Below are 20,537 nucleotides of genomic sequence, written 5' to 3'. Positions count from 1 at the left end.
TTTTTCATTTGTTCCTCCCCATCTCCAAACTTCTCTTAATAGCTATCATGGTTGGGAGAGGTGACCTTGGGCTTGGGGAGTAGGGATGGGATAGGAAAAGATTAGATACAATGAGGGGGAGGAGAAGTTACAGCCAAAAAGAAGCTCACATCCTTGGCAGTGTGAAAGGAGGGGTCCTTGACCTTCTTCTCAGACCCAGAGCTTCTCCTTAACCCCTAAAACTCTCCTTAGATCCACAGTCTCTTCTCTTTCCTGCCACCGAAATTTAGCTTTCTAGCAAGTGGCTGCAAAGGGACAGAAGGAATTGGGGTAGAGTCTCTGAGTAGCATCACAATCTCCTCACCCCACCTGTCCCCAGGCCAGTCTTCACTGCCAGAGCCCTAGCCCCTACCCTCTGCCTATTGGTTGAGCGCTTCCCTGACAAAGATGGCTATGTCTGGGCAAAACTCAGAGAAGTGGCACCCCAGAGTGGGTGGGGAGAATCCAGGCTGGAGAGAGCTGCACAGGGCCAGGGTGGAGTACCTGGGGCCTCCCACTAGGCCTGAGCATTCCCCAGCCCTCTCGTGTCCCCTGGAAAGGATCCGGTCCCAGTGGGAGAGAGCCAGCAGGCAGGCCTGAGCCGGCCTGCTCCTCCACAGACAGAAGAGGAACAGGCTGGGGGAGGGGGCCTGAGATCTTGGTGGGGAGTGGTGGCTGTAACCCCCACATCTCCTGTGAGGAGCCAGGGGCAGGGGGGACCATGGCCTGGGCACACCCTAGGCCGTAGCCCAGCCCTTGCCTCCCTTGGCTAGCCTGCTGCTACTTGGGGTGTCAAGGGTCTGGGCCCCGAGGTGTGAAAATGATGCCTGTCCACCTCTTCCCAAAGAGCCAACATCAGTTCTCCACTTCCCCTCCCCTGGGCTGGGCAGGTTCAGGCTAATCTCCACCAGAGCTGCACAGCAAACACTGATCTGTAATAAAACCACAATGTGTGTTCGGGAGAAGGGATTCCAGACACAGAAAATCCAGACACACATACACACTCACACACGTACACACAGATGCAAAACATACAGCTCTGGGAGGGCAGACACCGGCAGTACTGAAAACACAGCTAAACATGGGCCCATACACTGAGTCAAACACACAAGCATGGTTAGTCCTACACCACTCCTCCATGCCATAAACTTTGTCCTTCAAAACCCAAGTCTTCTCTGACAGTCCATCTTCCCTGTGCTCCCATAGCACTTTCTGCACTGTTCCATAACTGCATTTGCACTTGGTATTGTAATTATTTGTTGGCCAGTTTGTCTTCTAGAGTAATCTGAAGATTCCTTAAGGGAAGAGATCCTGTCTTATGCAAGTGTATATCCTCAGCATCTAGCATGCAGCCTGGTATTTAGTTAATAGGAATAGGTGAGGTGCTTAATAAGTAATTGTTGAATTGATGAACAGAAGAATAAATGCATTCAGATAGTGAGACACCCATGCCTAGAATCCCTCAGAAGCACACAGAGCATAACCACTGCATGCTACTCAGGCCTCTGGTCCCACCTTCTTGTCTGACCCTACTGCCTCTTAGCTTCCTCAAAGTCCCTCCTTTCTCCTTCTTTGCTCAGTGCGAGCCCATGAATCTGAGTACCACCTGAGGGCTGGCAGGAAAGGTAAGGGTTAATGACACCTCATTAGTGCTTAATTGGAGGAAGGAAGCTGCCCTGGCGCCAGACAGGTGGGCAGGCCTACCCCTTGCTGGAAGCAGGCATCCCTAGTTCCAGTACCCTTTCGGGCATGTGGGTGATTTGGCCCTGGAGACCCTCATCTCAGCCCGGGGCACCTCCCCCAACCACTTGCTTTGCCAATTTAGTCTCTAGGCAGTACAGACCAGCCCTCCCCATCTGTCACCAAACATCCAGAGGGAGAGGCGGCCTTCTTATCCTTTCTCCTTTCGCTAGGCTGTGCCCCTTCCCACCCATGGAGAGACCGGAGGCTGGGAGGAGAGGTGGGGTAAGGAACTGGACAACTGAGAGGTAGATTAGAGAGCCACTAAGGGATAGATTTGGGATACAGACAGGCAGCAGAGCTGGGGATGTGGAGATGTCTGCCCAATTTGACCTTAAATGAAGAGAATGCAAATGAGATGCAGACGATATGCAGATGAAAGCGAGGAGCTCATAATTAACATTCCGGGTGGCATCAGCTCCATACCCGGGACCCCAACGCTGTTGCCAATACTCCCCTCCTAACCTTCCTGGGTTAAGTGGCACTGCCCATTACTTTGAATGAGAAAGATGATCTCAAGAAAAATAAGAGCTTGGCTGGGCTAGGACTGCAGGACCTGGGAAACAGGGCTCCATCCTCGCCTCCCCGCCCCCATCCCAAGCACCACCCAAGCTGCCGTTGAAGCACAAGCAAAGACCACTCTCCAGGTTACGCTCGGACGCACCGTCGGTTGCTATGGGGACCCCCTCCACGTCCAGGCCTGAACCAATGGGCATCACCACTGGTGACCTCATGCCCCAGGCCCCGGGATTCTATTGGTTATTTGGAAGCCAGAGTGCCCTTCTCCAACTGCGTCACCGCTGGGGATCCCCCGACGACCCCAGCTGGTGTGGCCGACTGAAAGAAGGACGCGCTGGGAGCTCACAGTTTGCTGTATGAATGAATAAGGAAAGGAAGGAAGGGATTAATGAAAGGGAAGAAGAAAAGAGGGTGGGGTCACATAAAAAGACCAAAACTCCAGGATTTAGCCTCTAGGGAAAGACTTGCAACCCCAGAAAGTGCGGAGCAGGATCCAGGTCGGAGACTCGGGCTCTCAGGTTCTCGGGACAGCAAGATAGCGTGATGCAAAGATGAGGGGAGTTTTTGCATCGTTCCGAAAAGACCAGGGCAGGCCCAGCAAATTGAGGGCCCCACCCTTGGCCATCTAGCGCCGCTGAGCTTTGGGGAGATCGGTGACTCCCCCAAACCTGCAGGTCTCCCAGCCTCCTGGAACCGGGCCCCGGAACACGCCTCGAGGACTTCTGATGGGTAGGGCCCAGAGCCTTCAGCCCGTCTAGGTCCCATGAGCGGACTTCGCCCTCGCTGGAAACGCGCCCCAGGACTGAAACAGTTGTCCGCACAGGGCCCAGGCTGTAAGGAAAGTGAGTGTAGGGAGGGGCTGGCTTGAGGCCTGCGGCCGGCGGGCCTGAGTTTTCACCGCCCCCCATACCCCGGCCCCGAGGCCAAGCGCGTGGCTGCCCAGGTGTCCACCCTTAACACCTGCAGGGAGCTTAGGCGGCCGGCGAGGGTGTGTGTCTGTGTCAAGTGCGCGCGTCTGCCTGAGAGTGAGGGCGTGTGTCTGAGTGCCGGGGAAAGCCGACTGGGCCCCGCGTCTCTTTCGGACATGCGTTATGAGCGGCGGATCCGCGCGCCGGCCACAGACTCGGGAGCGAGCGGGCCCGGCTTGGTCCGCGAAGAGAGCATGTCTGGGGCCGCTGGGGGCAGGATGTGACCCGCACGGTCCTCAGCGCCAGGCTAACCAGTCATCCCCGGCCTGCGCCGCCTCTGCTTTCACTGGAGAGGGGCGGAGGTAGCAGTACAGTCGGTTTCCAAGGCGACATATAGACACCCTCCTGGATGACAGTAGAGGCTGAACTCGAACTCAGGACCAGAAGACCGAGCCCATAGTTCATGCTTCAGCTCAGACTTCACCCTCTCCACTCCAGCCCCTCGCCCCCGCTAAGGATCTTGTTTTGGGGTGAGGGCCCTGACACGCAGGCACACGTACCTACAGACATGGCATTTTATGAAAGTGGCCTTGAATGGGGGGCGGGAGGGTCCACTCATGCATGCTCCGTCCGCGGCGCTGTCCTTCATCCCAGGCCTCAGCCAGAGCAATGGAACCAACCCAGAGGGACCGGGGTCCGACCCAGGTGTGCAAGGGGGTGGGGCAGCGGTTCGCAGTCTCCAGCACTTCGGTCTGGTCTGTCAGTCTCTGGACCCCCAGCACCCTCCGCGGCGCCCCTCCCCTCCCCGCGCATGTTCACACGCCGCCTCTAGCCGCCGCAGCCCCGCCGAGCTAATCAGCACAACATCCACCTATCGATCGTTGGCTGGGTGCCAGGCGGGCCGGCATGGTGCCAGTGCAGACTGTGGGGCACCGGGGCGGGTAGAGCATAGCTTCGGGGGAAGGGGCACCCCTTCCCTGGCTGCACCCAGGACACCGTTCAGAAAGAGGACCCCGGTTAGTCTTGGGGTGGATCATAGCCTTGCCACCTCTGCCTGCCTGAGGTGGAAGAGACAGAGTGAGGCTGAGAGCAAAGGGGGCCCTCCCTCCTCGGCCCCACCTCCTCCTCCTTATAAAAGCGAAGAACAAAGAGGCCGCTGGGGAAGGAGGCTTTGATCTGACCCCACCTTCCCAGTTCTAGGCCAGGCACCGCCCAGACTGCCCTTGGGGAGGGGGAGGGATGCCCAGCTCTCAGGGACCCAGGCATTCTGAAACCCAGGTGCTGTCTTTCTACTACTCCTTGCTTTTGCCCCAAGGCCCTGCTTGGTGCTACCACAGCTTCCGCAGTGCCCCAAGTGGGTGGGCTATCAGGAGCACCTGTCCCCTCCCCAGCACAGGAAGCCAGCTAGGGAGGTGGTAGAGGGTGCCAAGCTCCACAGCTGCTGCTGGCACCCACCCCACACTGCCCAGAGGGTGCCTACTGAGGCCTGGCATGGATGGTCTGGGCACAGCTGGCAGGGAGGTCAGGCCAAGCCAAGCTGAGAGCAGAGGCTGCAGGGAGTCCCCGTCCCGCACCCCCCCCCCCCCCCCCCCCCCGCCGTGTCAGGGAAGGAGGCAGAGGGCAGTAGGTTGGGGAAAGCAACAAAAAGATGCGTGGTTTATTGAAGGCTTGGTCCAGACACTTATAAAAATACAAATTGGCATGAAATTCGACCTCATGGCAAGTCCGTCTTCACAGAAGACAAGTGGGTGACCCCCTGGGGAGGAAAGGTGCTGCCCCAGGGAAGAGGCCCACAGGGCACTGGGCACAGATGGCAAGCCTGGGCTTCCTGCTTGACCTGGTCCAGCAATCACCTGTCCCCAGGTCTTCGGCCTTGGCCCCCAGCAGGCTCAAGGATCCGATCCCATCAAATCCCAGTCTTCCTGGGGGATGGGATGAGAATATCAAAGCAGCTGACAGAGACCCTATGTTTGTCTTGCCTCTGTTCCAGGGTGCCCAGGGCTGTCTGCAGCTCCCCTGCAGCTCGTCTTCAGCCTGTGATGAGGAGGCCGGCACCTGGAAGGGTCACCCCAGACCCTCTGACCTCCCCCATCACTATTCCATCTTGTCTGTCTGGCTTGGCCCTCCCAGCTCAGGTAGGGGGCAGGGGCCCTCCTCCGGGGAGTCTTGGGAGGGCTCTGGTTCCTGGGGGTGGCAGGAAGGGTCCGCTTGGCTCAGAGAACTCTCAGGAGACGCAGAATTGGGAGCAGCAGCAGCAGCAAGAGACAGAGGGGGCTGGGAGTGGCCCCCCCTTGCCACCCTGACGTGCCACTCTCTCCAGGGCTCCCAACAGGATGGGCTGACTCAGGCTCTGTGAGGGGGAGGGGGTAGCACTGATGGGTCCTCCTGCTTCAGCAGCCTCCTTCCTGCTCTCCCCATTACCTGTTCACTCCCACCCCTTTCTAAGGGGTCTCCCGAACTGGCCAATCCCTTCCCATAATCTACCACCTCATCATCTCTAAGCCCCAACTTCCAAGTCTCCTCCCAGTTGCCATTAGAGACCACCAGTTCAGCTAAGGCCTTGGACAGCCTTGCCCCTGGAGATGCCATTCCCTTTGTGTAGGGGAGGCTCCCACAGGCTAAATGGGGGGGGGGGGAGAGGTTCCTCAGAGTTTGATGCTCCCAGATTCTTCCCACTCCTCCCCTCATTCCTGAGGGCCCCACACTAGCCAGAAGGGTTGCTCCCCTGCCCCAACCCACTCACTGTCCTCCTTGCAGCAGACAGACACCTGGAGCCTCAAGCACTGGCCAGGACTCTCCGGAGTTGGCACTGCTGGGTGGTGGGAAATTGGGAGGAAGAAGTTAGCACAGGCTAGTTTGCATGCCTCAGACTGCGTTTCAAACCCTCCCAGCTTCTTTTCTCTCCAGTTCCCTGGAAAGCTTTTCCTTATTTTGGGGCCACATCTAGGGGCCCATCTGTGACCCTACTCATGTCCTCTTTCCTGGCTCCTCTTCCTTTCCCCTCCTCTCTATTGGTTCACTCTAGATGTCCCCCTACTTGGTCCTGGACTCAGGCCCCCTGTCCACTCCCCCCTCCTAGGCCTAGCCTTCCTTCCCAGTCCTCTCATTCCCCCACCCCTCAGGATCTCTGCCTTGACTGCTAGCAATGGCAGGTAGCCCCATTCCCCTCCCCACCTTCCCCAGGAGGCAGCCAGTGTGCCCATCTTCACTCACAGATGTAGTAGTAGGTCTCTCCAGGCAAGAATTCGAAGCCAAGGGAGAAGGGCGTGAAGCGCTGAATCTTCTCTGAGAATCGAACAGGGCCAAAGGGAGCGAAAGGCAGGGAGCACTCCCAGCGCTTGAATGCACCCGGCCCCTCGGCCCGGCAGGCCTCATAGCCTGGCCAGTCCACCATGTATAACGCAAATGTCTCAGGGCCCTCAGGGGGCCCTGGACCCTCATAGTGTGGGCAGAAGATGTCTAGGTAATCCTTGAGGCCCAGCTCCACCACGGCGTCTCCTCGAAGCAGCCTGCAGGCATAAGGTAGGTGAGGGCGGAGGGGCTCACGGCATGGCACACCTGCGGCACGAGGGTCAGAGATACCCCTTCCCAATGGTCCCCTCCAGCCAATCCCCCACCTGCTGGGGAGGGAGCAGCTTAGGAAGGCCTGAGTTCTCCAGACTGACACCTCTTGAGAGACAGAGTACAAGAAAAGGATGAGGTAACCGATTCCCAGGTTCAGAGAGGTTAAGGGACTGCAGTGCCTATAACCACATAGCCCAAATGTGACAAGGCCACTCACCACAGCCTAGCTTTTGGGTGGGAGCTGCCACCCACCTATCTAGCCCTAGTGCTCAAGACAGAGCCTGGTATAGCACCTGTGCTTGATAAATGTTAGGTGGAGGGCTGCTGTGAAGAAGCTGGGGCACAGAGGCAAGGGGCACAGATCTGGGCCCACAGAGCAGTCACAGACTAGAGATGGAGCCTGGGAACAGTATCCTCATTAACAGGTGCATAAAGAGGAAGGCTTGCCTTTTAAGACCTCAATTCAATGCTGAAAAGAATGCCATAGTAAAAAAAAAAAAAAAAAAAATGAGGGAGTGGATAGTGGGAACCTCCCTTTTTTTTGGCCAGGACAATCAAGTGCCATACGAAGAGGGGGGCCCCCTCCACATATCCCCCAATCTTTGGCCTCCTCAGGACTCCCTTCCACCTGCCTGGGGGAGCCAGTACAGGTGGGAAAACCTGGGACATGCTGTCCCCCTCCAGCATCAAATAGAGTATGAATCACTCCCCCACCCCCCGCATCCCCACCATACAGAGAGTCCAGCTTGACTTATGAAAGGCCCCCAACTGTCTCTCTATGGGTGGTCTTAAGATCACCTGCATCTGGAGTTCTGATTAGAAATGCAGATTCCTGGGCTCAGCTCAGACCTACTGGAACACAAGCTGGGCCTTTGTACATTTTGTTCCACGGCATCCCCAGTGCCTGGAAAAGTGTCTTGCACAAGGACAGAGCTCCACAAATATTTGTGGATTGAATGAAGGAGCCAGAAACCTCAGGCTTAGGGGCTAGCAACCTGAATTTTTAACAAAACCTCCAAGTGATGCAGAAGCACAGGTCTAGAACAGAGAGTGAGGAATTCAGAGTTGGAGGACAACAATAGCTCTTATCACACAGCATTGGTATTGTAACGACCTGTCCCGAAGCTTGCTGGCCCAGGGGTTCTTTGGGCTCCCAGAGGGCAGAGCCTAGGTCTTATCTCTAACCCCCAACACCCTAGCACAGATCCCGGCACAGAGTACACGCTTAATAAATGTGAGTGAGCAAACGGTGTCACAGATTGCCTTAAGTGAAAATCAGAAAGAAAAACAGATGGAGAAAGCAGAGGGAGGCAGGGAGAATTGGGGAGGAGGATGGAAACAGGAAAAAATATCGACATTCAAAGGCAGGCAGCTCAGGAGAGAGAAATAAATAATAGTTTATATCTGTGCAGCCTGCACCTCTTTCACACACATGACCTCGGTTAGTCCGCCTGACTTCCCAGGGTACTAGGCGTTATTAGCCCATTTTACAGATGAGATAACTGAGGTTATCTTGCCTAAAGGTGATTCAGCTAGAAGGGCAGGGCCGAGACTGCACAGAAATAGGACTAATAATGACGAGATGAAAGCAGAGTTACAGAATGAGATCAGGAGAAAGAGTAGCACCAAAGGGAAGGCCAAGCGAGCAGAAGAGTAACCTTCTTTCACAAGAGTAAAGCCCCCCCCCCCCCCGCCGCAAGTCCGCCGGCTCCAGCTCGGGCCGTTGCGAGGCTGGCGATCACCAAGAGAGAAGCGAGAGGGGCGGGGCTCGGAGTGCAGGCCGAGGTCTCTCGGGTGCGGGCTGCCGGCTCCGAGACCCCACCGACTGCCTTCGGGGCTGGGGTCCCCCTCTCGGCCCCCAACGCGTGCGGGCAGGGGTGGGGGACCCCGAGCACGCCTCGCCCCTCCCTCCTCCCCCGCCGCCTCAAACAAAGGAGCCCCGGCGCGCGTCCGGGTCTAGGCGGCGCCGCGCACAGTGCGAGTGTCGGGCGCGCGCCCGGCCCGGGAGCGCGCAGGCCCGGCTCGGAGCCCGCAGGTTTCAGCCCTGCTACCTGGGGTTACTGGAGTTCCAGTAGACCTCGTGGCGGAGGCCACAGCCCCCTCGCAGAGGGGAGCTGAGGAGCGCGGCCCAGAGGACAGTCCGCAGCAGGGGCTGCAGCCGCATCGCCCCCGGGGTCTGGTCTGCTCTGGCCCGGGCGGGCCCGGCCCGTCCCGCTTCACAGTCGCGCCGAGAAAGGTACAAAGTGCGGGGGGGGGGGTGGGGGGGACTTGCGGGAAGGGGGGTGGGGTGCTGAGACTCACAGGCCACGCCCCTGGATAACTTTCCACCAATGTGGGCGCGTCTCCGCCTCTTCATTCAAAGCCAACTCTTGTTAACCTTCTGTGCGCTGTAGCGCGCGCGCCAGTTTAGGCAAGGTCTTGCTGAGGCTAGACTGCGTTTCAAGGGGGCGGCGAGGAGGGACGTATTCCACTGTCTAGGAGTTGTTTTAGGGAGGTCGTGTCTTTCGTGTCTGTATTGGTACAGGGTAGAAAGCCTTATTAAATCTTTGGAAGATTTAAATATGGGCCCACGCCTTTTGCCCAGAAAGAGGCAAGTGAGGCACGGGAGAGGATCCACGAATTTGTCCAGCCATCTTAGGCACCATTGCTCCTTTTTCTTTGCACATCTAGGGATATAGCGAGGGGAAGGGACAATTCACCTCCTGGGACCACCCCCTCACCCCCACCCCCCCTTTACAGAACCTCAGATGGCGAGCTCGATGTCCACCTTGGGGTTGGGCCCTGTCCCTTTCCGCCCCACACCTTCGTTCTCGGCGAACGAAGGCCATAGTCTCAAAGACGAAGTAATGAGGTGGTTGCGGCCCATACAAAGCACTTCTGTTCCCGAACCCTTAGGTGGGGTGGGGGAGGGGAGAGGCAGGTGCGCGGCCTTGGAATCGTGGGAGCCACCGCCGCGCCCCGCCCCGGCTCCGGGGCTCTGAGAACGCCAGCCAGTTCCATTTTTCCCAGCTGCTGGTCGGAGGGTGGGGACAACGAGTCCAACAGCTTGGCCGGTTTGTCGATGGTCGCCGCCAAGGGGCCGCGCAGCGTTGGGGGCGAGAACTTGGCTACTGGGGGTGGCAGAGGGCGTACAGCGCCCTTTGTGGTACTGGATTGTGCAGAAGGTCATCCCAGACTGGGCAGAAACAAGCCGCGAGCATCCCAGGGACACTCGCTGACCCAGCCTGGGGCTCTCGCCCTCCCTATCCTGTCTTCATCTGAGGAGCAGCGTCTCCTGGCGGCCAGATCTGGAATCGCGACAGGGGAGACCCTCCTTCCCTAAGCAGACAAACTTTGAGGCGCGCTCCCAAGACCTCACTTTTATTGCAGTTCTGCAGAGACAGGCTGTGCGCACCTCCCTCAGCTCCGTCCAGCTCCCAGACACTCCCCAACCCCAAGATGCCACTGCGTGGGCGGCTCCCCAGGGTGCTGCTCGACAGCAAGTGGAAGTGCCTGGTGTCAGTGTTTTAAGACTCCTGTTCCGTAGTGTCCAGGCCCCAGCTCCTTCGGTCACCGCAAGGGACTCCAGGGGTCTGCCTGTTGAAGTCCTAAGTCCAGGTTGGAGGCAGCGGAACCTCAGGAGAGGTCAGAGGTAGAGCGAGGACACTGCTGGGGGCGGCGGCGCAGGCCTGGGGTGTGGGAGGCCGAGAAAAAAGGTCAGAGGTCCCCCCAGACTACTCGCCCCACGAGCCCATCCTCAGCGCCCCTCCTCCCCTACCTGGAGGGTACCACTGAGGGCAGGATTCCAGCTCCAGGGCCAGGCAGGTCAGCCGAAGGGTGCTGGCCCTGAGGGTCAGTAGGCAGTGGTTTTCTCGGGGGTGGAGGCTTGGTGGGCCCCTGAGACTGAGAGAGAGAAGGCAGGAGGCCAGCTTGGGAGGGGGTATCATGTTGCCCACCTCCCACACACTGGTGCTGGGGAATACCAGCTTGAGGGGCGGCACCAGAGGACACCTTTGTCTGCAAACAAACCTGTCACCATTAAAGATGCCACTGGGGTATGTGCCCTTAGTCACAGGGGGCATCTTACTACCAGCACCACTGCCAAGGCTACCAGCACCACAGCCCTGGGTGGGGGGAGAGGCTGTGCCCTTCTCTCCCCCAACTGTTACCTTCGGGTACCTCACCACCGGGTCAGCGGGCAGAGGGCGGGTGGGGGGATTGGGTCGGTCAGCCAGCTCAGCCTGAACAGAGAGAGGGGCAGTGACTGTGAGAGAACAGCCAGGAGCAGTGGGCATGCAGTGGGTCTCCCGAGGGGTTCAGGTCAACATGCAAAGTCAGCCAGGGGGCAGGAGAGAACGGGGGCATGCGCAATGGGGCTTGAGTGCATGCCAGTAGATGCCTTAGGGGAGAAAGGTGTGGGTCACCTGTGGTGTCCCCGGCAGGCTGCAGTCCCACCACTGACCACCAGATGGTGGTAGAAACCAAGGCAGGAGGCTCACCCTTTGCTACTTCTGGGGAGTGTCTGAAGGCTGAGGGGCACCCTGGTCCCCTAGTGAAAAGCGCCACTGGCAGGGAACAGGGAGGAGAACTGCAGTTGGGCACCAAGCCTCCCACCTGCCCTGGGCCAGGGTAGGGGCTGGCCCAGATTTACCTGGAGTCTCTTGGGCACAGGGTCAGGAGGCAGCGGCCTGGAGGGAGGGGCCGGGAAGCCAAGAGCACTAGCCTGCTGAAAGAGCAGGAGGAGCGGACAGGCAGAGTGGGGGCGGGGGGTGGGGTGGGGGGAGAGGGAGCAGAGAGACAGATGTGGGCAGAGAGGTGTTAGTGCTCAGGGATGGGCAGCCAGGGTCCCGGGGGCAGTGGGGCTGTGCATGCGGTTATTCAGTTTCATGCAGAGGGGGTGACAAGTGGTGGAGTGGGTGTGCAGACCACCTCCACACACACACTTCTGTCATCAGATCCAGAGGGCTCAGGGCAGGGGCACTCACCAGCCCTTCTACACATGGCGACCAGGGCCTCATCAGGTCCTGGCACACTGAAGGCCACTCTGAGCACCACCCCCTCATGCCCTCCAGGGGACATCACTGCTGGGAGCACAGGTAGACCCACCTTTCAAAGCCACTGGCTAGGCCAGCGCAAAGAGCACAGCACTCCCTCCTCTAGGTGACTGCCCCTCCCCAGTCCAGGCTGGACCCTGCTTCTCAGCCTGCAGCCAGGGGACGGGAGGGGAGGGCTGGCCCTGACTCCTCTGACTGACTCCTGGGCAATGCAAGTCTTTCTCTGAGTCTAGAGCCTTCAATACCCGCCCCCCCACCAGGGCCCAAGCTGGATGCCTGGCCAGGACTGGTCCCTCTCTCCTCTGGCATGCAGACTTACCTTGGCACCTGGCATCAGCAGAGCCCTCTGCGGGGGTCCTGGGCGTTCGGGGGGACCAGACTGGGCTGCCCTGAACATGGAGAAAGGCAAGGAGAGAGAGGGCCCAGCCTCAGACCCTGTTCTCCACCCATTTGCAGCCTTTGAGTGGGGTTAACCCTTTGTGGCCCCTTGGAGCACGGTGTAGGCCAAATCAGAAGTGGGAAGGGGAAGCTGATCAGCCTGAGGGAGGGCCCCACTTCAGCACTGGGGCTCCTGGAGAGAAATGATCCTAGCACCCCAGCTTCCCCACTTGGGTCTACATGTGAGGTGAAGGGTTACGGGGCACATGTAGGGAAGGGAGATGTGTGTGGGGTGTGGTCTGGGGGGCTTGGGTTCAGAATCAGGTGTCAGGGGCTGCCCAAGGGCGGGGGTGGGGCTCCAGAGCTGTTGTCCTTAACAGAGATGTGGAGAAAGCTAGTAGTGGGGAGGCTGGTACCTGTATTGGCAGCTGGGTCCCTTAAGCTGGCAGAGTCTCTGGCGCAGGCGGGCACGGTGCCAGTAGCTGGCACCAAGCAGCACCAGGACCAGCAACAACAGGAGGCTGAGGGGCAGCCCTGTGGTCAGGGAGCTGGTTGCTGTGGGTGAAGGCAGGTTTGAAGGTGGGCAGGGCTAAGAACTCTACACCCAGGAAGAGGTGGGGGGGCAGGGAGGTCAGGTGATCAGAGAAGGTGAAGGGGTCAGGGGTCACACAGAGGCAGGGAATCGGCAGCGTAGGGGTCAGAAAAAGAGGGGCGGCGAAGGATGCCGTCTCAGCTGCCCCTGTCCCCCACCTCATGCTACCTCTGATGTGGGTGGTGCAGTCTGGGGGCGCCCAACCCTCCTCACAGTGGCAGCGTCTGTTGCTGTCGCAGACCTAGGAGGTACAGGTTGAACAGTGAGGAGCTGTGCCCTCTGGGGCCGTGTTTCCCTGTCCCCAGCTTTACAAGATCTCAGATGTCCGCAACTGGAAGGCGTGCTGAGAATGATAGTGTGGAGGGCGCCAGCGTTCTGGAGAGAGAGACTCTTTATCTGGGCCAGAGAAAATTAGATTGAACTCACATTGTGAGTGCCTTCTATCTGCCAGGCACTGTGCTAGAAGCTTCCATACTCATCTCATGTGCCCCCAGGAAGTGGGTACTATTATTATGCCCGTTAGTTAGAGGAGGAAGCTGAGCTCAGAGAGGTTAATAACCTGCCCCGGATCCAACAGTTAAGATGTGGTAGAGCATGGATTAGAACCCAGGTGTGTCTGTTTCCAAAGCCCACCATTCTCTTCCTTCCCAGAGGCTCCCTGCTCCCCTTTCATCTCCCCCCATGCCAACTCACCCCATGCCCATGGCATTTGCTTCGACATTCCTGTGTCCCCAGGATCTCCACCGGTTGGCATTGATGGTCGACGCACACCTGCCCGATGGCGAGAGAAGAGCAAAGATCACCTTCTCAGGAGCTTTACTGGCACTGGGAGGCCAACACAAACGAAGCCCACCCCGCTTTTACAGATGGGGAAACCAAGGCTCAGAGGATGACGGGACTCTGCTCCATCTGAAGTGAGAATCTGAACTCCCCCCGGAGCCTGCACCTTCTTCACCGGTGGCTAGTGAGGCCTGGGCGCTGCCTGCAGCATCCAGATATCCCTCCCCACCTGGTGCTGCCCGCCTAGGCTGCTCACCAGGCCGGGGCCACAGGCTGTGCCAGGCAGAGTCATCAGGGGCTGGGCCACGTCGTTGCCCAGGTCCAGGTGTACCCAGCTACAGTTCAGTTCCAGCTGGGTCCCGTTGGCTTCCAGCATCTCCCAGTGAAGATCCCGGGCTGAGCCCAGCAGAGGCTGGGCCCTCCCTCCCTGGCACTGGAGCTGCCCACAAACGGCATCTCTGGGGTTAGGGAGGAGGTGTAGGGTAAGTGGGGGCAGAGCCAAGACTCCCACAAACCCAGAGGAGGAGCCAGGTTCCCTCACTTACCTAGGGGCACAGGACACATAGCTGCCATCGGGGCTGCGCCCACAGCTCCCAAAGGCGTCCCCCCGAGTGTTGGCAGTAAGGAGGCAAAGTGGCGCGGCGGGCTGGGCCCCAGGCCCCCAGAGAGCCTGGCACTGCTGGGCATAGGAGGTACAGCGTCCTTGCATGCACACAGCCTGTCCACCAGCACACGGCTCACCGTCCCCCAGGCTGACATCAGGGGGGCACTGGGAGCTGTCTCCTGGGCAGAACTCGGGCAAGTCGCAGTCACCTCTGGTAGAGCGGCACTGCCAGCCGGCCGGGCGCAGCTGTGGAGGGTGGGTAAGCATCAATGTGGGTGCTGGGCCAATCCAGCCAGGCCCTGGGAGTCAGAATGACCTTTTCCACACTGGCCCTTGGCAGGTGGGCTCTGGGTGGCCAGTCCAGTCTGTGCCCACCTGGCAATTTTGACAACAGAGTCCATCGGACGCGCACTGTGCCCCTGGCCTCAGCTGGCAGGTGAAGTAATCACAGCAAGGATCAGTGCAGTCCTATGGGCAAGGGCACAGAGGGGCCGAGTGTCAGAGCAGGCTGGGCCTGAGAGCATGCCCTAACCCCCTCCCAGAGCCTGAACCCAGTGAATGAAGACCAGAGCCCAACAATCTGTGTGCAGTCCCCGCAGACGGGGAGGTGGGGAGAGGGGTTCCTGAGGCTTAGAGACGGCTGATGAGCCAGGGTGAGGGCACAGAAGTGAGTGGGGCAAGGCTCTGGGTGAGGGGCTCACATCTGGGAATCCACAGTCACACTGCTCGCCGGGCTCCACCAACATATTTCCGCAGACACTGGCCGTAGAGGGCAGACCGGAGAGCCGTTCAAAGAGGCAGCTGCCCATCCCACCCAGGAGGGCTTTTTCCAGGGCCTGTCGGCTGCAGTTGCTGAAGTTCAGGCCTGGCAGGAAGCTGGCGATGGCGGCAAGGAAGGTTGGGGCTGCGGACGGCTCCCTGCCCCCTGCCCCCCGCCCTCTCCATCCTGCAGTTACTCACTCTGTTGAGGCCTCCATGATGCAGCTCTTGGCTGGGGCTGGACCTGGACAGGGGCAGCTATTCCCAGGTGAGTCATGGCCCAGGCCTAGGCTGTGGCCCAACTCGTGGGCTATTGAGGAGGCGACTCCCAGGATGCTTGTGGAGTGGTCCTGTCATTGGGGAGGGGATACCCCAGGTCCAGCACCAGCCTGACTGCTCCTCTTCTCTCCTCATCTGACCTCTTGGGCACTGAGCAAGCACCGCCTCCCTCCTAAGTGCTTCTAAAGTAGAAGAGCCCAGGCCTGGGTGGCAGGAAACCCGGGTTCTAGCTCACCTCTGTTACCCCTCTGTAACTATATGGCCCTGGGAGAGCACCTTTGTTCTTTGGGCCTCAGCTACCTCCTCCGCCCCCAAGAAATGGGAAGAGCTCATAGGTGAAGACACGAATGGGCGGGCCACAGGCGGAGGGTATCCTGACAGCAGAGGCCACGTCATGCACCCTGGCCCTCTATACCCTCAGCTTTGGGGTTGGTAACTTTGCTGGGGGTTTCAGCAGATACATGGTACCGCATTTGGGAGGAGCTGAACGGGAATGGGGAGGAGACGTGGAAATAGCTCACCATGTTCACACCTCCTGAGAATTCAGGAGAACAGATGGAGTTCTGAATGGCCATGCCCACCATGGGCCCGGAGAATGAAGTGGCACTGCGGGATTGAGAGGGCGAAGGTTAGGCCCCAAAGCCAAGGTGGCCGGAGCTTCAGGGCCTCAGGTAGGGAGCTGGGATGTGAAATTTGCCAGGCCGGGGCAGGGCTGGAGCAGAGCTGGGCCCCGCTGGCTGAGCCTGGTGGGTCTTACGTCACCAGCTGGGCACTGTCGTGGGGCAACCGAGGCAGCAGGTCTGTCCGGCGCCAGCGGAGGAAGCTGTCTAGTGTGACACCTGGGTGCTGGCTTATCTCTATCAGGTCACGCTGGGTCCAGGCCTCCAGGCCCACGAGCGCCACCCGGACATTCAGAGGCCTGAAGAACTGAAAGAGAAGTGGGGCTCAGGAGAGGGGTTCCCATGGTCGGGGGCCATAAGGACGCTGCTGGATCCCATACTCACTGTGTCCAGGAGGAGGGCCACTTCCAAGGTGCGGTTCAGCAGGCTCTGGAAGTCCCGGTACCTCTGGACCTGTGGGTCAAGAGAGGTGACCGTGAAAGGCAGCAGGGCAGGCAGAGGTCGGGGAGGACTTGCAGGGGTCAGCAGGCTCACCTCGGAACGGTCAGCCACAATCACCAGCTCAACAATCTTGGTCTCTGTCACCACGTCCCGCCTCCACTGTGGACAAGAGGAAGGCGCATCAGACACACCCACCACACCCCACCAGCAGCCGCGTAGGGCTGACCAGGCTGTGTCCACAACCACTGTGTGGTCAGACAAGAGAGTGAAGAGCCCATTTTACAGAGAACCTGAGAGGCCAGGGACTTGCCCAAGATAGACAAAGAAGAGGTTTAGAAGCTGGGAGTAGGGCCCTGCTTTTCCGGCTTCAAATTCAGTGCTTTTTCCAAATTAAAAAAGAATAACAGCCAACACCGTCAAATACTTAACGTATGCCAGGCAGAGTTCTAAGCATTTACATATATATATGTATGTATATAGATTTATTTAATCTTCACAGTAATCTTATAAGGTAAGTAGTTTTATTATCCCCATTGAATAAATTAGGAAATTGGCTTCTTATTGCTTTATGATCAGTAACTATGTATTTGCTATATCCCAGTGAGAGCTCTCTGCATTTGGATCATAAGACAGATGAGGAGTTTGAGTCAAGTACCTGCATCCAAACCCTGGATATACCATTTATTAGTTGAATGGCCTTGGCCAAGTCACTTAACCTCTCTGAGCCACTTTTCTCACTAAAATAGAGCTACAGATGGCACCTACCTCCCAGGGTTGCTGGGATCAGTAAAGGAGATAATGTTCACAAAGTGCCTGGTACTGGGAAGTTGCTCCATTAGCAGGAGCAGTTGTCACTGTGAACAAATAGCTCTGAGGGCCCGGGGGCCAGCCCTGGGGACAACAGAAGCCCAGCCCTCCTGCCATTCATCCTCACCCGGAGAAGGTGACGCTGTCCCAGGGGCTGCTCTGGTGGAGCCTGAGTGGGCACAGATGCAGGCCAGCTCAGGGCACAAGTGTGGCCTGGCAGGAGGAGGTCTTGGAGCCGGGAGATAACAGGGGGACCCTGGAGGTCCCCAGGCCCCAGCTCCAGGGAGTAGCTTCTCTCTGGGGACAGGATCACCAAGCCCCTATGCAAAGATGCAGGAAGTCAAAACTTTTCAGCTCCATGCCTCGTTTACGCTCACTCTCTCCACCTTCGTGGAATTGACCCCTTGTACCTGAGCCCGGAGCAGGTGCAGACAGAGACCCAGGAGTCGGCGTGGCCCTGCACTTTTCCATGGTAGCAGCAGTTCTCCTACAGCAGAGAAACATGAGTGCCAACTGGAAGGCCAGGCCAAGGTTTGAGCCCAGCAGACTAGCCTGTGGGTGAGGATAGGCAGTGTCCTCCCATTCTCCAGGGATGGCACCTTCCAGTCGCCCCTCTCCTTCTTCCCTCGGGCCAGAAACAGGGCACAGGATGACCTGACTCACCAGAGTGTGTCCCTCACTGACCACCCGGGTGCCATCAGGCTGGTACCACACCAGGGTTGGACGGCCTGAGACTAGCTCCCTGTGGAATGAAGAAGAAGGAGGGCAGTGCTCCCAGGGTGGTGCAGTCACAGCCTGAGACCTGGAGGCGGTAGAGGGGTGGCTGGGGGCTGGGCAACCCCTGCAAGCTTCCTGCTTCCCCTGGAGACGGCAGAGTATGGTGGTTGGGCCACAAACTCTGTCAGGCTATCTGGGTTCCAATCTAATTTTCACCACCCACTAGCTATGTGACCTTGGGAGAGTTATTTAACCTCTCTGTGCCTTGACTTCTTCATATATGAGGCCGATAATAATACATCATAGTATCTACCTTATAGAGTTGTTATGAGGATTGAATGAGTTCAAGCTCTTAGTACCTGGTACATCGTGGATGCTATATAAGTTGTTAGCCATGTTATTGTTAATGTTACCACTATCATTATTACCTATTCTGTAGCAGCTCCAGGATGTGACTCTCACCATCCAACTCCAATTTGATCCGCAAAGCCTCAGGCAGACTGGTCTGTGGGCACCAGAGGGCATGTCACCTCCCTGGCCCTGTCTGAAACTCCTATCTTCTCTAACCAGAAAACCTCAGGCCCTTAGGAGAGTACCAATGATTAGATCATTGGTGGGGGGATCCTGAGGGAGGGGCCAGGAAGCCCTGCCTGGCCTGGGGTATTGTTCTGGGGGGTTGTGTGGGGAGGTCAAGGAAGGTATCCGAGCCGCCCCTTCTCGGCTTCCTGCCCAGAGAGGAAGCATCATGGAGGACCCAGTGCAGGCCCCAGCCCTTCCTCTGACTCAGCTTTAGAATTGGGAGGGGAGGGTGTTTGGTGAGGCCCTGACCCTCTCCAAGTCTCCCCACTGAAAAAGCTGACAACATGAGACCAAGAAAGCAAGTTTGGCCTCAGAATTTCCCAGTGGAGATGGAAGGGTTGGGTGGGGCTGAGGCAGACAGAAGTGTGTGCAGTGGGGAGAGCGAGATAAGTGAAGCCAGGTGCTGGGGTGCGGAGGGAGAGGCAGCCAGACCTGGGATGGCCATGCTACCGTGAGGTCCATTCACCCACTCCTCAGCCAGTCTTTGCCTGGAGACACCTGATTATTCAGGGTGGTGGGTGGTGCGGGTGTATTTCTTTATTCGAGGGGAGAGAGAGGCTCACCTGAAGTGCCTCTGCTAGGCTGAGCGTGAGGTTGTCCTGAAGGATCTGGGGCTCCGAAGACCCATTCAGGGCCCTCTCTGGCCTTGCCTGCTTCTCCTCAGTGCCACCTGCAAGGTTCCCAGGACACCCCAAGAGAGTGCTGAGAGAATCAGCACCACGGCTGGGGGTGGCTGGTGCCCTCTGACCCACCTGGCTCCCAGCACATCAAGGCCCTTCTCTGCTTGAAGGACCCCTGCATTGCATGCTGGGACTTAAAGAATACTAGAGGGAGGGGGCGGGGGCTTCTCTCCAATTTTTCCCTTTCATCCCACCAACCCATCCACAAGTCCCCAAAGAAAGAAGTTCAGTTTGCCCAGTCTGTGGCCCCCCCTGTCCCCCTCAGGCCCATCCCAGGTTCTCACAGGGACCCTCCGCCTGTTCCTACCCGCTCCCAACCACCTCCGCCCAGGAACGCCCCCTCTCAGGACTGGGCGAAGACTTGTGGCCCGGTGCCCACTCACCCTCCCTTTCCTCACATCAGAGATGCCGGGAACGCCCATTTCTGGGTGAACATTGCAAACACCCCCCTCCCTAAATACCCCTCATGCCCAGTTAGGCACACCCGCTCCCCACAGCCTCCGCTTCCTCCCGGAGTCCGCCCCCCATCCCCACAATGGCCCTCTCTCCTCCGGACACTCCACCCCCGCCTGCCCTCTCGGCCCCCAGCCCAAGACAGCAGCGGGAAGTGAAAGTTCCAAGGAGGAGTTGGTGTCCCAGCCTCTTTCCTGGCCAATTCTCCCCACTCCTGGCTCCTCCCGGGCCCCCTCCCGTTCAGCCAGCTTTCTGGTGGCATCAGCACCAGGGTGAGGGGTGCCTGGCCGCTCAGGTCTGGGATGGGGGCCAGGAAGTATCCTCTTCGCCAAACCCTAGGAGACGTGCCTACTCGGCGCCCTGGCACCGGGTGGAACGGTCAGCTAGGCCCCAGAGGAGCGAAGACATCAGTCCTGGGGAGCAGAGACCCTCTACCGCGATCCTGAGGGGGCGCTGGGCCAGGCCCTGCGGTGCCTGGTCCCGGAGCCTGAAAGTGTCCGCGGGGACTGCGCAGAGGATGACAGAGTAGGGGGCGCCGGCATCCCTCCTCCTTCCCTTCCCACTCCATCGCCCAGTCTCTGGGCTCTCGGCCCAGGACAGCCGACCAGGGCGGGCTGCACTCTGGTTGGGGTCTCCGGCCGACCCCAGGACCCCAGTGCTTCCCGACTTCCCTGCGCGTCCTCCCAGTCCGCCCCCCGGCCCACTGCTGGCAGGGTACTCACCTATATCTGGGAGCGGCCGGGAGGGCAGAGGGCTGCCCGCCCCCAGGAGCCCCAGGGCCCAGAGCAGCGCCAGCCGCATGGCAGCGGCGCCCGGGGTCGGGCGAGGGCAGCAGGTGCTGGGCGGAGTGCCGAGGAGCCGCGGCTGCCGGGTCTGCTTCGCTCACCTAGCGGCTCGGCGCAGCCACCAGGCCCCGCCCCGCCCCCTCCCACCCCCCAGAGCCAGGCTCCGCCCTCGGAAGGCCCCGCCCCCACCGCGCGCCGGGTCCCAAAGAGGCGTGGACCTAGCCCATGACTCCGACTCCCGCACGGCCAGCGCTGATCTGCACAGCGGCTTCCCGGCTACT

The 20,537-nt window shown here is 59.0% G+C and overlaps 2 protein-coding genes across 8 annotated transcripts; both read right to left on the bottom strand.

Annotated features, from left to right (window-relative positions):
- Nucleotides 1-4,817: 4,817 nt before the first annotated feature.
- EFNA4 (ephrin A4) lies at nt 4,818-8,988 on the bottom strand. Of its 3 annotated transcripts, none has more exons than XM_065876649.1 (4): nt 8,801-8,988; nt 6,399-6,694; nt 5,929-5,997; nt 4,818-5,535 (listed from the first exon to the last, which is right to left on the bottom strand). In XM_065876649.1, the coding sequence occupies exons 1-4, from the start codon at nt 8,911-8,913 to the stop codon at nt 5,399-5,401; spliced, it is 615 nt and encodes a 204-aa protein (XP_065732721.1). In that variant the 5' UTR covers nt 8,914-8,988; the 3' UTR covers nt 4,818-5,398. The 3 variants fall into 3 exon arrangements, with proteins under 3 accessions (XP_065732721.1, XP_065732722.1, XP_065732723.1); XM_065876650.1 differs by having other exon boundaries at nt 5,280-5,392; nt 8,801-8,913; XM_065876651.1 differs by having other exon boundaries at nt 5,317-5,369; nt 8,801-8,913.
- A 1,105-nt stretch (nt 8,989-10,093) lies between these two features.
- Nucleotides 10,094-20,374, bottom strand: ADAM15 (ADAM metallopeptidase domain 15). 5 transcript variants are annotated; one of them, XM_065895007.1, is made up of 23 exons: nt 20,194-20,339; nt 18,902-19,008; nt 18,188-18,264; nt 17,706-17,784; nt 17,453-17,529; nt 17,170-17,362; nt 16,329-16,394; nt 16,179-16,247; nt 15,932-16,101; nt 15,696-15,780; nt 15,097-15,245; nt 14,838-15,012; nt 14,512-14,604; nt 14,078-14,382; nt 13,789-13,990; nt 13,446-13,523; nt 12,921-12,993; nt 12,577-12,715; nt 12,102-12,171; nt 11,380-11,454; nt 10,898-10,969; nt 10,507-10,631; nt 10,094-10,417 (listed from the first exon to the last, which is right to left on the bottom strand). In XM_065895007.1, the coding sequence occupies exons 1-23, from the start codon at nt 20,270-20,272 to the stop codon at nt 10,375-10,377; spliced, it is 2,601 nt and encodes an 866-aa protein (XP_065751079.1). In that variant the 5' UTR covers nt 20,273-20,339; the 3' UTR covers nt 10,094-10,374. The 5 variants fall into 5 exon arrangements, with proteins under 5 accessions (XP_065751079.1, XP_065751118.1, XP_065751089.1 ...); XM_065895017.1 differs by having other exon boundaries at nt 10,375-10,417; nt 11,380-11,451; nt 20,194-20,272; XM_065895026.1 differs by lacking the exon at nt 10,898-10,969 and having other exon boundaries at nt 10,375-10,417; nt 20,194-20,272.
- Nucleotides 20,375-20,537: the final 163 nt, after the last annotated feature.

Source organism: Phocoena phocoena, chromosome 1 (assembly GCF_963924675.1).
Source record: "Phocoena phocoena chromosome 1, mPhoPho1.1, whole genome shotgun sequence".
Lineage (NCBI taxonomy): Eukaryota > Metazoa > Chordata > Mammalia > Artiodactyla > Phocoenidae > Phocoena > Phocoena phocoena.
Note: the sequence above shows the minus strand (reverse complement) of the source record. Positions and strands in the feature narration are given on the sequence as shown.